Source organism: Hippocampus bargibanti, linkage group LG09, assembly GCF_051943395.1.
Source record: "Hippocampus bargibanti isolate YZ-2025 linkage group LG09, ASM5194339v1, whole genome shotgun sequence".
NCBI classification, from domain to species: Eukaryota; Metazoa; Chordata; class Actinopteri; order Syngnathiformes; family Syngnathidae; genus Hippocampus; species Hippocampus bargibanti.
Window position 1 is genome coordinate 10,438,750 of NC_142742.1, and position 16,468 is coordinate 10,455,217.

The following is a 16,468-nucleotide window of genomic DNA, read 5'->3' on the forward strand; positions in this document are numbered from 1 at the left end:
AAAGGTCAAAGTCAGACAAGATGAGACATCTGACACTTGAAAAGAGGATGTATCTGTATGGTATAAGCAGAGTGAGTGTTACGGTGTGTAGTAGACGATGTGCTCCCCCCTTTTTCGTTAACGTCATTTTTATTCTGCATGGAGGAAATCAAAACCTAAACGGCACAAAACTTCTTGAAGACAGAAGTGAAACTGGTTGGTCCCAGTGGCCCATCTACATCTCATCCTGTACACTTGCCCCCGTGGCTTTTTATCTGAAGCCAACTGTCTCAAACTGGGGTCTTAAACTGGACAGTGACTTCAAACTTGACCAATGATTTGGTGCTATTGTTAAATCCAGCTTATTTTATTTTAAGCAGCTGGCTAAAATAAAACCTCTCCTTTCTCATGAGCACGTTGAAGCAATAATTCATGCCTTTGTCAAATCTTGGCTCGACTACTGCAATGACAGCTACTTTGGAGTTAGCCAATCCGACATGAAGCGTCTGCAGCTGGCCCAGAATGCTCACCTCTTGACTAGTACTCGTAAGAGGGAGCTCATCACTCCTACTCTGGCATCCCTTCACTGGCTCCATATACAATTAAAGGACAACCGACGTCACTTTTTTGTTTTTTAACAGACACCAGAAAAACGTTTTATAGCATCTAAAATACCCAAAACACGCAGTATGATATTTTTAGTCAAATGCAAAACACCAATAAAAATGACGTAAAGTGTCCAAAATCTGCAAAAAATTGAGCTGCGAATTGGGCATTTTCAGAAAGTCCCGCCCCCCTTTCGTGACGTCACGCCAAGACATCTGGCATTGCTGGAAAATCAAAACAATAGCTTCAGATTCGGAGAATATGCTTTCTTGTCTTGTTACACATCCAGTTATGAATATGATTCAAATAGTCCTGATGAGCAAAGCATACATGTTTGCAATCGATTAAAGAATTTATTTGGGCCATTTTGAGGCAAACGGGCGGGGGGAGGGGGGGGGATGTCTCAAAAAGAGGCAGAAAAATGGCGACCAGCTCCTGTGAGGAATTAATCAGCTCGTTTCCACAGCTCTGATACATTCTTTCCATGGAGTTTGCCTCCCTCTGCTGGCAGCTTTTGGGTGTAAGACATGGTTTTAAAAAAAAACAGTACAGCAAAATACATTGACGTGTGGAAAGACGCTACAATGCGGTTTTTTTACGGTGAGGAGGCTGTCCTTTTCTGACGTCACGTACGGACTCGTCACCAACTCAAAAACAAGACTTCCTGAATGTTCAGCGCGAGTCTTAATACGTAAAATATAGCTATATGCGGTGGAATCTTATTAAAATACGCCCAGTAGAAGTCAGGTGAAGCCATTTTACAAATTATGGACACAACTTTTCCGGAGAGGTCGGTTGTCCTTTAAGAGTTCTTTTCAAGATCTTATTATATGTCTTTAAATCTTGAAATGGCCTCGCTCCTCCTTACCTCACCAAACTCATCCGCCTCTACACACCTTCCTAGTGCCTCAGGTCTGCTGACCATCCATTATTAGATGTGCCAAAACTATTACTCAGAGAGGATTGAGCCTTTTCCGTTGCTGGTCCACTAAACATTCGGCAAGCACCCTCACTGCCCATCTTTAAAACCCGCCTCAAAACTTACTTGTACTCTTTGGCATTCGAATCCGACTTGATCTTGGTTTCACTACTTGGTGCTTTCTACTATCTTTGTGACTGCTTTATTTTCCTGCATATGATAGCTGTCCATGTAAAGCATCTTGTTACAGCTTCAGCTGTTGTCAAAGCGCTATATAAATCAATATGTATTGTATTGTAAAAATAAACGGATGGATGGATGGATGGATTGATAAAAAAACTATCCAAGCTGTCGTTGTGTACGGTACTAGGCGGGGGACACCCTGAACCGGTTGCAAGCCAATTGCAAGGCAATCAGCGACAAACAACCATCTGCGGTCTCACATTCTATGGACAATTTTGAATGTTCAATCAACCTGACATGCATGTTTTTGGAATGTGGGGGGGACACTGGAATACCAGGAGAAAACCCACGTAAGCACAGGAGAGAACATGCAAACTCCAGGCAGGAAGGCCGTAGCTGGAATTGAAGCCGGAACATCAGCAATGTGATGTTAACATGCTAACCAGTAGACTACCGGGCTGTTTCCTGATAACTAAAGAAAGAAAATACCAGAAACATTTTGGGTTTTTTTTGGGGTATTTTGTAGATTTGTACATCTGTCCAAATGCTGTAAAATTAGCAACGATACAGGCAAGTCCAAATTTAGGCGCTATGCTTTGTCTTTATTGATAGTCCATGCAAGGTAATGGATTCATCATGCCTCATGCTTGCACTTTTTACTCACTGCAACATTCATAAACACTCAAGATCGAGGGCATGCCTCTGAAGTGTTGCACTACGTGAAATACCGTATCTAGGCCAACATGGTGCACATGTGACAAACTCCAATGACATAGCCCACGTACCCCGCCCGCCACAATTCCCGCTCCCCAACTCTTGTGGCTCATCTTCCCGCAGGGAAATATGTGCAGCAATCATTCACAAACGTCGAAGCCCACCTGCCCCAAATACACACTGTGCTATCGCAGCTACGCCCGCGCATTAATTTCATTTTACAGCTGTTGTGTTGGCAGGCTATTTACCACGACGGTAACACTAAGTGTCATATAATATCATGTTTTGAGGAAAAGACGGTTGACTGACACAACTTTGTGCTGCGACCACATGTTAGAGTCTAGCGGAATGTTAAAAAAATAAAACAAACATGTCGGAAAAGGTATATTATGGAGAAAGGGAGGTGCCAATGTGCTCATAATGTGAATCCCACCCATTAGTTTTCATTAACTACAATTACCTTGGTAGCAACCATACTTGGGGGAGGGATAGGGGAATTTGGATTATTTTCAACATTTCATTTTTGCTCATTGGTTGCATGAAATAAATTTAAGTTCAATTGAATTTTATTTTTATTATTGTCTCTTACATCTTTACCATCTTTATTGGCCAAGTATGTAGAACACACAAGGAATTTGTCTCCGGTAGACCACGCTGCACTAGTATCATCATAGAAAAGACATGACAAATAAGTATGGAGGACACTAATACAGGCTAATCTAAATCTAATTCCTTAGTGTAAGTGGTAAAGTGGCAAAGTATCAAGCAGACAGTTTTTCAAGTGAGTACAGAACTGGCGCTACATTGATTCTAACGGGACCTGTTCCACAGGGTTGTGAAAAATTGCAAAGAGGCACTACACAATTATATTTGGGTTATTGTTTAGAGCGTTAATGGTTAGGGGGAAGAAGCTGTTTAAATGTCTGCTGGATTTCGTGCGTATGAATCGGCAGTACCTGCCTGAGGCGAGTCGCTGGAAAAGGTGGGCAGGGTGCGGAGGGTCAAGTAGCATTTTCCGCGCTCTTGTCTTAATTACAGTGTGAAAGTCCTCGAGAGTGGCTAGGGCGGTGCCAATGAGTATTTCATTTAGTTTTAACATCCAATTTCACTGAACAAAAACAACATTGTACGACAATATTTTTCCCCAAAATACCCCCACGCCACACACCCCTCCCTATTCAGTTCACCTGATTCAGTTTATGGATACATCTTATGCATTTTCACATCTAAATGCATCAAACTATTTAATAATAGACACAGTATTTGAATAATAAATGCAGCCCTCTCCTCATGGCCGATATTAATGTGACACATTTGACGTTGCAACCTGGATGAGGAGAGGTTTCGGTGTCCTTACTCAAATCCAACACCAGGAAAGCATGAACAGAACTTAGTCGGCATCATCATCATCATCCAAAATAAAGAGATTTTAGATTAGCCAAGATTTTTTTTCAGGAGGTTGAGGGGCTGGAGTTCAATGACTGCATTTGCCGCAATATCAGGTGCACTTAAAGGCATTCAATATTCTTAAAAGATGATAGTGAGCCATATAATCTGATGCACTTCATATAGGATGAATATTCTGATGTTCTGTCAAGCGCTTTGTTACAGCTGAAGGGGTTTGTATAAGGACTATGTAAACAGAACTACATTTCATAATATTGTATTTCATTTAGCTTAGTTACGTCTAGTGGATGCCTAAATACAACTGGAGTGATTATGATAGCTCAAATTGTATGCATCTCTAGTTTGACTACTTATAATATGGCGTGCCTAATATTTAGAAAGGTTTTATAGATGTATTCATTATAATTGGAAAACTTGTTTTCATTATTGGAGTTGCGTTTTATAGTCCGGTGCGCCTTATAAATGGAAAAAGTTTGAAAATAGACCATTCATTGAGAGTGCGCCTTATACACCAGAAAATATGGTAAAATGCACCGTTCATTGAAGGTGAGCCTTATATTTCTGATAGTGCGGTAAATACGCTAACTTTTTTTTGCTATTTGCCGTACAGCTCAGCTATCCTCGCTAAATGATAAGGCATGTTAAGGTGGAGTGAGCTCTCGCATGAATAATAACTTCTGAGTAGAGTTCAATGGGAAACAAGGAGCTGAGCCGCGTGATGACCCTCCACTCGTGAGATATTGCGCTCCCGCCGAGTACAATTCACGCAGCCGCAATTTGACGATTCGCAGTGTCGACACAAAGTGGACGGGCACTTTGTAAATGTCTAGCCAGGGCCAATTTTAACATTTATTTGCTCTGATTCATAGATCCATTACCTTTATTTAGTTTTGTTACCGTGCAAAAAGATGACCTGCAGACTTGGTCAGATTTGGGTTTACAGAGACGAGAGGAGGTGCGATTGTTCTTGAGGAGGTGTGTTAGCATAGCGCGTGATAAGCAGCGAGGGTCGTGCAGCCCTCGGGTGTCAGGCGAGAAAATGATCGCAAAGCAATCGTGACAAGGTTGCAGCGTTTGGCTGAAGCTGCGAGTGGCGTTCGTCACAAACCCAGACGGTTTGTTGGGAAGTTGTTGTTCTGTACCCTGCGAGAGACAATTGTGAAGAGGTCGAAGTCAAGGCAACCTGCAAAGTCATTTCGATAAATAGACCAAAATGTTCCCTGGGCATCGTGTTGCACAGTCTGGCAGGACAAAGTTTTATGTGGAGGTTTTCACATCAGTGCAGCTCCAAGGCGTTGCTGCCGTCACTTGAGTCCACCATGTAAATGTGTTGTATGCATATTTGTTTTGAATTTCTGCCAGGGTTATCAGAGAGTGATTGCTCAGTAACACAGGAGTTAGAGTCCAGGCATTATATAAAGAGTAGACAATAGCTTATACATATAAAACACACACACACACACACACACACACACACACACACACACACACACACACACACACACACACACACACACACGCGCGCACACACACACACACACACACACACACACATGCCGTAGGGAGCAAGTCTCCCACCCACCACCATCTTTCCACCCACTCACACTTGACCAAGTCTTACATGACTGGAGATTCAATTAAGGGCCTCCATCACAATGCCTGGAATGTGTTTGCACTGCAGATGAAGATGGGCTGGTTGAAGTCTTTTTTAAAACTTGAGGTAGGTTGAGGCTTATTTATCAACTGATCACATTCTGATCATCACATAAACATTTTGACATGATAAACAATGTCAGATATGGTAGATACAAGAAACGCTACTTCCACTTTCCTTAAGTATTCTCGTAAAATTCAATATATGCCTACTGCTAGACTGAATTTACACAGCTTGGTTGAATCTGTCAATGTTTCCCTAACTTAAAAAACAGTGTATGTGTGTGCGTGTGTGTGCGTGTGCGTGGGCAAGTGTGCGTGTGCATGTGTGTGTGCATGTGTGTGTGAGTGTGCGTGTTTATGTGTGTGTGAGCGCGTGCATGTGTGTGTGTGTATGTGTGTGTGTGTGTGTGTGCGTGGGCAAGTGTGTGTGCATGTGTGTGTGCGTGTTTATGTGTGTGTGTGTGTGTTTCCATGACTTACGGCATGTCTGTTTATCTTTCACTGACTAATCAACACCTGTTCTACCTGCTGCCCAAGGGCGGAGGCAAATTGTTGGAAAGTTATTGGTGGCTAAAAGGGTTTTGAATTACCTATATCGCAAGATGGCAAAGAGATTGTATTTGTTCCTCAACTGATTTCAAATACAGTAAAGTCTCGTTATATCGATATTCTCGGGAGTCCGAAAAAATATCGATATAACCGGGACTATCGATATATCCGACCCTGCGCGCATGTAATTTTCTCCTTGCGTTCATAGAAATAGTATCGTAATAAGCGGTACTATCGATATAACCGATATCGATATAACGAGACTTTACTGTAGTTTACTTTTGCACCTGACGGGACCTGAGTCGAGAAACAACAAGTCAAGAAAAACGCAGAGGACATGATCCAAACTCCAGATGGGCGAATTTGTGAATGCCAAATGGCAACTATACGGTGGCTCATTAGTTTGCTGCAGCCCCCCGCCGTTGACAAAAGTCTCTTTTCCAAACAATTTGCCTCCTCACAAGGGAAGTTAAACGCATGAGAGCCTCGATCTATCCATTGTTGTCATGTGTCAGCATGCCTCGCTCCCACCAATGAGTAAGTCATCTGAGGTTTACGGAACCGTAATGCCCACTCTATGTAATCCTTTAATGTTCAATTCTGAGTTAACATACGGTCACTCATCTTTCCCGGCTTTGTTATTGTGCAGGCGCTTGCAATAAACAGAGCCTGTTGTTCTGCAGAATAATGACAAAACGTCAGTAATTACTGCTGCGCTCGTATACATGCAGAACGAAAGAAAAACAAAGCAAACGAGAAACAAAACGTCCTGGACAAAATGCCATGAGGTCAGGAAGGAACCAGTGCTTGATCATCATTTTGTTATTGTTTTTTTTGTCTGGCTGTGAACGTCACTTTTTCTCCACAAGAAACAGCCACTGTGTGCACAAATTCACATTTTCTCATTCATACTCTCAGGATTTTACCGAGTTCCATTTAAAGGCCATGAATGACAAAATAATTTCTAACTTATTATCATGTAGATTTTAAAAAAAAAGTTGTTGGCATTATATTTTGTTACTTCAGTAAACGTCAATATTTTTAAATAATATAAATGAGAGAATAAAGCACTGAGTGGATTACAGTACTGTTTTAAAAATTTCCATCACAAAATATTAAGAAATAAATACAATTATATTACCACTACATATATTACTAATAGGAAATAAATTATTATATTTTCCAATTTATGAACGGTATTTTAATATTTTATTTTCATAAATAGTCGTGGTGCATTGATTTTATATGGACTAAAAAAGTAAAATCCAAATGTCCTATTGCACAATGAATATATGTTGGGGGGAAAGTACATAATGTGTACACATTTATTTGATAGATGTCACTTTGCTTCAAATAATTCATGATTAAATTATACACATTTTATCATTTCTAGAAAGATGGTGGTGACTACTTTAGTTTCTGTTGTACTGAAAGAAAAAAAAGAAAGAAAGAAAGAAAGAAAGAAAGAAAGAAAGAAAGAAAGAAAGAAAGAAAGAAAGAAAGAAAGAAAGAAAGAAAGAAAGCAAAAAAGCAAGCCAAAAAAGCAAGGCAGCAAAAACGAAAGTCAGAAAGAAAGAAAGAAAGAAAGAAAGAAAGAAAGAAAGAAAGAAAGAAAGAAAGAAAGAAAGAAAGAAAGAAAGAAAGAAAGAAAATAGGTTGGTAATGTTTAATGCAGCAAGTCCTGTCCCCGGCCGGCACTATCCTCCATATACAGTATATGTCCCAGCAGCCAGCCAAAGAGAGGTGGCATGTGACTTTGCTGTTGAAACAGCATCACAATGCAAGATGCATGAGTGGGCTTTGCGTATACATTTGAAAGGGGTGTGCGATATCGCAACACCGGAAATGCGGTTCCCGCACCATGATATGCTTCTATGGTGTAAAGTGTAGCATAAAACACATTATCCGCACCCGACTGATGCATATTTAAAATATGTGCTTTGATGAATGATTCATGGCCTTTGGCTTTGGAGGGGAAAAATATAGCATACAAGTCATGGATACGACTGACACAAACACATTTGCTTCACTTGACATTTTCGCAACATTTTTTTTATCATTTCAATTGAAACTATAAAATGACCTGTTGTAAAAAATGTTTTTTTTGTTGTAGCCACAGTAACCCTGGATCATTTTTAATAGCAGTAAGATAATATTGATGGAGACTGGTCACTCACTCTTGTTTTATATTAGCACTAGCATTAGCGCTACCTTCACTTTACAGACCGACAAAATTTTAAAATAATAATAAAAAATAAAGCCAACTGTAAGAGTCCTTAGGCAAAAAAGGCTTTTAACATCAATGCACTTACATATTGATTTAATTTTTGGTCGTACTTTTGTCACACATTAGGTTAGCATTATTTATTGTGCCCTACTTTTGTCAGAGTTGTGTGCAGTGTTGCAAACTTTCAAGATATGAGGTTACGTGGTTTATTTACTTAAGCTTTTTTCTCATGACCTGAAAAAAAGATAAAAAAATATGGATACTGAAACGTAGATGTGATTTGATTGCATGTTAAATTATGCACTCATTTAGATTTCATATCAGCTAGCTTTCATTGTACCAAATTACAATTACTTTTTTTCGCGGGGGGGCAAGTTGTTTGTTATTAACAAAAACAATATCCTAAACGCATATATTGCATTGCTTTGTCAATAAATAGAAAGATAAATGTCCTTTGTAATATTCAGTGTTTTGTGCTTTAGCAATAAAAGGCAATAAATCGAATAGATGATAATGGGTTTTCCTTGCCACACAACCTCCATGAAGGTGAATGTAATACAATCTTATTCAATAAGCGCTCTTCAACACCAGAACTTTAAAGAGCTTCTGTATCACAAATATTATTCCAACAAGACGTGGATCAAATTAAATTGAAGAAAATGACTTTAGTTCGAGCCAAGCACTGAGGGAGTCACCAAAGGCAAATTCTGAAGGAGGACACTAAAGACATATCAGACATGGCCTCTTCTTTTCCTTTCGGCTTTTCCCTTTAGGGGTCGCCACAGCGAATCAGTGTCCTCCGTCTCATCCTCTTTTGTGCATCCTCTTCTCTCACACCAGCTACCTTCATGTCCGCTTTGACAACATCCATAAACCTTCTTTTAGTCCTTCCTTCCTTCATTCCAGTTCAAGGCTCAGCATCATTCTCCTGATATATTCACACTCTCTCCTCTGTACATGTCCAAACGATTACATTCTGGCCTCCCTGACTTTCTCTCCAAAAATATGAGTTGTCCCTCTGATAAACTCATTCCTGATTCTATTCAACCTGGTCACTCCCAAAGGAAACCTCAACATCTTCATATCTGCTACATACAGCTTTGCTTCCTGTTTTTTCTTCAGTGGCATTATCTCCAGTACAAACAGTTTTATACACCTTTCCTTTCATCCTAGCTGGAAGTCTTCTATCACACATCACACCTAACATTTTTCTCCAGCCGCTCCACTCTGCCAGGATACGCTTCTTCACCTCTTTTCCACACTCTCCATAGCTCTGGACAGTTGAGCCCAAGTACTTAAAATTATCCACCTTCTTTATGTCTTCCCCTGTATTATCACTCTTGTACTTGGGTCCCTCTCATTCACACACATATATTGTATCCACATGTTCCCTGCTCTCACTACAGATCACAATGTCATCTGCAAACGTCATCATCCAAGGAAATTCCTATCTAACATCTGTCAGCCTGTCCATCACCATAGCAAATAAGAAGGGGCTCAGAGCTGATCCCTGGTGAAGTCCCACCTCGACCTTGAATTCCTCCATCACACCGAAAGCACACCTCACAACTTTCTTACAGTCATCCTGCACCGCTCTGACATATTTCTCTGTCACTCCAGACTTCCTCATGCATTACCACAGTTCTTCTCTGGGTACCCTGTCATACGCTTTCTCCAGATCTGCGTGACTAATAAAGGCAAATCCAATCCAATCCAATCTACAAAGACACAATGCAGTTCCCTCTGACCTTCTCTGTACTTCTCTATCGCCATCCTTATAGCAAACACCGCATCTGCCGTACTCTTTTTTTGGGATTAAACCATAATGTTGTTCACAAATGCTCACTTCAGCTCTTAGTCTAGCTTCAGCTTCTCTTTCCCATAGATTTGTTGTATAGCTCATTAACTTTATTCCTCTGTAGTTACTACAACTGCACATCTCCCACATATAACCACACCAACCATATTTGGGACCACTTGACACTTTGAGTCACGTACAATTGGCTAGGTTCCATACACTTCCCCTCCACTGGCGCATCGGAAAGAGCAAATCGATTTCTTGAGTATGAAACACTAGTGGTTGACTTGCTACTATCTTTTCTCATCCTAGTTACTAATACGAATGAATAAGGTTGTGAGGCAGACAAGCTTAACAATCGACCACTGTGTTGCTATCATTGACAATGACGTACTAAATTTCATATTAAATTTTGTGTTCCACACAAGGGCAGACAGGCCCACAATGAACTCAAAATCCAATTTCTCCCGATGGGATTTCCCAAAGTCATACAATATACATGCTTTCACACACCGCGCCGTAGTTCCCATCTGGCAAGAACAAGAAATCAGTTTTTGTTTGTGGGATGTGGTGGGGGTTGTGGGGGATGATTCTCCAGGTTCATAATTAATGCGCTCGGTCGCATTTCATACATGTGAGTTATCGTGCGATTGCAAATTAGCGGCCATGTATTAGCGAGTGATGAGGCCAAATGTGAAAATGCACTCACTGTCTCTCTCACGTTTCATAAAAAGCACTCCTCACACACTATATTTGTTTTGTGGTTACCGTGCCTCCACTATGCCTGATGATTCAAGAGATTATTTGGCCACTATTCCTTCTGTACAATTAGCTTTCTGCATTCAGAAATAGAGTTATGAAGAGGAAGACGGATAGTCCCCCGGCCACTTCATGCAAATCTTATAATGGGATTTAGAGGCCAGGCTATTCTGAACATAAAATAAAAACATCAATCTGTTCTGTCTTCCATCCTGTGGGACGTGCCTGGTAAACCCCACAAGGGAATTGTTCTAACCAGGTGTCTGAGCCGCTTCATTTGGGTTCTCTTGAAGCGGAAGAGCAGAAGCTCAACTCTGAGTTACTCCCCGATGACAGAGCTATTCATTTTCTAAGGGAGAGCCAAGAAACTCTGAGGAAGGAAAGCCATTTCGGTTTCTTGTATTTGTGATCTTGTCGTTTTAGTTATGTCCCATAACTCGTGGCCAAAGGTAATGGAGGGGGTGTGGGGTAATTGTATCTCGACTGTTAAAATCTCAGCTTCAGTTCCTTCTTTACCATGACAGAACAACGTTGAACCAGTGTGCCTGGCAATATTCTGCTCCATTCGTCTTTCTCTCGTGAAGAGAAGCACAAACTGCAAGATGCAAGATCTTACCCAGGTTACAGAAAGGGCTCTTCTGCTTTCTTCTGACCGAGGATCATGAGCTCAGTTCTCACTCAGTTGTGAACTGTTCCATTAGAACTTTAGGAAGGCATCCTATTTTATATACACTGAAATGGCTGCTCAGTTCCCCTTTCAATGATGCACTATTGTTTCTCGTACGTAAGGAATATGTGGGAAATAATAAATGTGGTATTCCAACAGTGAAATGTGTATCGGTGGTGGGGAAGTTGGGGCTAAAAATCAATGAGAAGCGATGCTGTAAATCTGAGCAGAAGGGACCAGGCTTGAAAGTGGAGGTCTTAACACGACTGAGAGGGTGAACAAGCTTCCTTAAAAACCACCCTACAAATCTCCTGGCAGATTTACGGCCAGCTGTATCGGCCATATACTACCGAGGAACGCTACACACATTGTACGTGCCCGTTTGTTTCCGCAAAGCATCGGTGATGATTTCCAAGCAGTGTGCCTGTGCACATAAACCCTTTTAGGGACAGCAGTTACTACAGTGGACAGCTTATTATGTTTTTAGCTTACAGGGTGCATGTTGGTGTGCTGGGAGGGCTCTGACGTTGTGTGCTAAATTTCACTAATTGGTGAGAAAACGACGTATGAAAAACCAAATAATGTCCATCTATCCATGCTAGCAATTTAACTTCACTGCCCGTCGATGTGCAAAAACTTGTCCACGCCAGTGCATGGGTTTTTCGTAACTTTCAGTCAAATTGCAGGACCCACAGAATATTGAGTTTTATGACTACATAAACATTCAATACAGTGTTACAAACCTTAGACTATCTTCTATCATCAGAAAAAAAGTTGATACCGATCTCATTTGGCTCTAGAGTTATCAGCAATGGAAGTGGGGGAGACTGCACAAAAGGAAAATGCTGCCCCCTCATGGAAGGGAAGAACATTGCCAGAGGTCTGACCGAAGCTGTAAATACAAGCAAGAAAAAACAAAATCCAAACAAATTCGGGAATGGTACTCCACATCATGCTTTTCAATTCCCAAATAAATTTGGGAATGGCGGTAAATAAGATAATGCGACTGATGGAACAAATGTATAATTGAATACAGTAGTAAAAATTATGTAATGGATGTACATGCGAATCAAACCTCTGAAGATGGAGACACTGATTCGCTGTGGTGACCCCGAAAGGAAAAGGCCAAAACTAAAAGAATAAAGGTTAGGAAACAATTGACCTCAAGTATACATGTGCACGTTTTAATGCAGATCCGTGTTCATCTAATTTATATATCAGCCATTTATTTGTTTTAATGCTGTAAAACGAGCGTCATACGTGGATTGTTGAAAATTCACTCTGAACATTTTTATAGAAGAATTTTACTTGCCGTTTTTTGACGACAGAACTTTGGCTGGTAGATGTTATAGGGTCTTTGTACAGCAGAGCTAGTGTTAGTAGTAAATTCAAAACAATCGCATGATCCACCGTGAGAACAAAACTTGTCTTGCAGGTGAAAAAAAGTAGAGGCGGTGCTATCCTACAGCTGCCACGTGCTCTGTCATCAACAGAAAGAGTTCTATTCTTCACACTACAACGGTCCATCCCAGTGGCTGCTTTGCTCGCCCACCTCCTTCCGCCGAACAGCTTGTTTCCTGACGAGGACAGAAGTACCACCCCTCCCCCACCTTTCATAACATCATCGCAGCAGGCAGCAACACAGTCACATGGGAGAAAGAGCCGCTTGTGGATTTTTCGATTCCTTCTCCCATACATTTACATATACGCTTTGTTTACGGCGGCCATATTGTGAAGTCAGTTGAGCAAGGACTGAACTGGTGGTGGAGGAAATTACAACTCAATCGAGTTCACTTTTACCCGCATACGTGTCTGTTGATGTTCGAGGGGGAACAAAACAGAATGGAGTCATTTATTTTTGGAAGTATCAAATGTGTTCAATGATAGCAACTTGCTTCTTAGCTGCTAGCCAAGTGCGCATATTTACTCCATCAAATGACTCTAGTCCAGTGGTTCTTAATCTTGTTGGAGGCACCGAACCCCACCAGTTTCATATGCTCATTCACCGAACCCTTCTGTCAATGACTGTGCCTATTAACTGCACACTAGACTGAGGGGTGGAGCTCTGTGGCTGAGGATCCACCTAACCCCTGAGAGCGACTCACCGAACCCCTAGGTTTCGATCGAACCCAGGTTAGGAACCACTGCTCTAGTCAATCAGAGTCCCTCTTCTATCCTTGCTTTGAAAGTTGAAATAAATAGTATTCGTGAATAAATAAAAGAAGTGCTAAGCAGAAAGCAATAGTCGCAAATTGAACACACGGCAAAAACGCGCAACTGACACATAGCCATGTCTTCTGAAGATGGCCACAAGACTCTATGGTCCTTGGGGTAATGTTTAAATGTGCCTTCAAAATAAAACGGACCGCAATGAAAAATCTGACTCACCATCATTGCATACTATGCAAAGTCGGATTGGATTAGCCTTTATTAGTCTCGCAATGGAGAAATTTACATTTCACAGCAGCAAAGTGATGAAAGTACAAGGAAAGGAAAAAGTAGAAAAAAATGCAGGACCTGCTGCAAAGGCAGCCAATCTCGCGAGGCTATCTTGAAGTCAAGACAACAAAAATAAATAACAAATAATGTGACACAAAACAAAAGACACAGTCATTGAATCTTAAGCACTTTCTTTGTTGTATGAAGCAGTTCTAGATGAAAGAGGAGAGGGTCATGCATCCATCCACCCGCAGACTGTCCAACAGCACAAACCTTTCCGCTGAAAAAAGCTCGGTGCATCGGAATCTGACGTTGAGATTAATCCGTATTTTAAGCAGGACTCCTAAAACTGTTGATTAAATGCACCCTTTTTTTCTCGAAAGTCATTGCTGTTTCCTGGCTGCTCCCCCCCTTCCCAAAGAAACCTTCGAAATAGTTTTTTACTCGTTTGGCGAGCTACTGGGTTTGATTTTAACATGTCACATGACCGAGTAGGGCACCTTAACCCGCTTCAAGAGTGACATACTGTCGACAAATTTTCAAAGAATCAGGTAATGTTTAAAAATAAAATTTATTTCAGATGCCAAAAGAAATGAAATGTAAGTTATTGATGATGACGGAATATGAAATATATTTTTCCAGTCAATAACAAGGACCTTATGGGTACATAAGGTCCATTCTGTGGGAATTTGACAGATGGATTACTTTCATGTTGTAAACGGGGAGAACATAATGTGACAGTAGCAGCTGCCAGGAGTCATTCCCCTTGCCGCGGATCACAAATAGTAAAGCGTCTGGCTAAAGATCACAAGAAACCTACCCGAGGTAGGCAAGCGGCTATCGGGCTGGAAACAACAGCGGCCCGATATTTTAGTGAGCAGTGTCTGTCGGTAAGAATTGTAAAATTTGTGTCACTCCTTTTGGAGATCATACGTGGGGGTAACAGGATATGACAGGAGCGTTTCTTGCTGTCAGCGTGAGTTCCTTCCATGAGAACGAACAAATTTGGGATATCCGGTTGGAGACTGCAGGACGTTTCAGTTTAAGTGAAACGAACGCAGAGTGTGTATGCCAGCACTTTTTCGCCACTCACGTTGAATGCGACCTGACAGAATTACTCCCAGAATGCATTGCCACTGTGATGACGAGCAATTTTTGGATGCTATGACATGTCTATGAGTTTTATGGGATATCGATATGGCATCTTGAAAATCCCTTAGGAGAGATAAACAATCACGCTGCTTTCAAGGACTGCTCTCAAGTCACAAATATTACGACTACACTCTCAGTGAGACCTGCTAACAACTCCATCTTATTTGATTTATTTACACTTTGCAGAATAGTGAACCAAGAACACCAGCAAATCAAGGTTAGATGAGGCTACATCGGTTGGGTCGGACTCCTTCAATCAGAACATGAGAATTCATTCTCATCAGACTTCTAGATTGCAAATTTATTCACAAATGAACCACGGAGCAGAAACAGTTTACTCATTTACGGCCATTCCCGAATTTATTCGGGAATTGAAAATACAATGTGCGCCAATCCCGAATTTGTTGAGGTTTTGCTTTTTGTTGCTTTGGTGCCGATAAAGCGCTGGCAAGACCTCTGGCAATGTTTCTCCCTTCCACAAGGTGGCAGTATTTTCCCTTTTTCCATGTTAGCACTTTCTTCCATCTTGAGCTGTTGTTAAAGCGCTATATAAACCGATATGTGTGTATTGCATTTTATTTTGGACAGCCACCTTCATTTCAAGCTCATATAACTCCAGACCCATATCATTTAAGAATTAAATCTTTTTTTTGATGAAACAAGATAGACTAAGGTTTCTTACGATGCACTGAATCTTTATGTAATCATAAAACTCAATATTCCGGTGTTCCTGGAATTTGAGTGAGAGTGACAAAAATCCTGGCACTGGAGTGGACACATTTTTGCACGTCTGACAATATTTCTCAAGTTTCTTCAAGTCACAAGTTATTTACTGGCTAACGGCATCGTCAATTGGATGTGTATTAAATCGCACCACATTTGCAGCTGTGGATTGATTCAGACGTCGTATGACTGAAGGCCGAAGGTTGACATGCATAGCCTGCCAATGGTTAAATTATATGAGATTGGCCTCTCACCGCTCCACTCCACAAAAAATATATAAATACATGGACATAGGACATTAATTGTTTAAAATTCAACTTTCAATTTGCCACTGCGCTTCACCTGTCAGGTTTCGCCTTATCTTTTGGAGGGACATCGCCTACACTGATCCATGAGGCCACTGATCCATGAAATGTCAATAAGCACGAGTTCACTGCCAGTAATGCACAGGGGGGTGACCTTCTTGGAGCCACTTAAGAGCGAAGATACTTGCGAAAGGCCCACGTCTCTGCTGTCGTCCCCTCTGTTCCATTAGTGATTAGTCTCTTGTTGCACTTAAGTCTTGCTTGACATGCTCATGGGATTTCTGACAGTAGAAACGTATAGCTACGGATAGATATATTTAGGCATCGCAGCCATTAAAAAAAAAGACGTAAACCCCAACAATTAAATATTTAGAAGCGTGCAACG

The 16,468-nt window shown here is 41.1% G+C and overlaps 2 protein-coding genes across 5 annotated transcripts in view; one reads left to right on the forward strand and one right to left on the reverse strand.

Annotated features, from left to right (window-relative positions):
- Nucleotides 1–16,468, reverse strand: part of tunar (TCL1 upstream neural differentiation-associated RNA) — a 118,940-nt gene that overhangs the window by 64,271 nt on the left and 38,201 nt on the right. The window lies entirely within an intron of this gene.
- LOC148893617 (uncharacterized protein C14orf132-like) overlaps nt 1–16,468 on the forward strand; it is a 34,551-nt gene that overhangs the window by 11,994 nt on the left and 6,089 nt on the right. Inside the window, exon 1 of one of the 2 annotated variants that reach the window (XM_089004234.1) lies at nt 5,388–5,528. The exons of the other annotated variant lie outside the window; for it this stretch is intronic. Within the exon in view, the coding sequence (XP_088860360.1) occupies nt 5,430–5,528 (99 nt within the window). The 5' untranslated portion in view covers nt 5,388–5,429. Of the gene's footprint in view, nt 1–5,387; nt 5,529–16,468 lie in introns of those variants that run through there. 2 annotated transcript variants of the gene reach the window in all.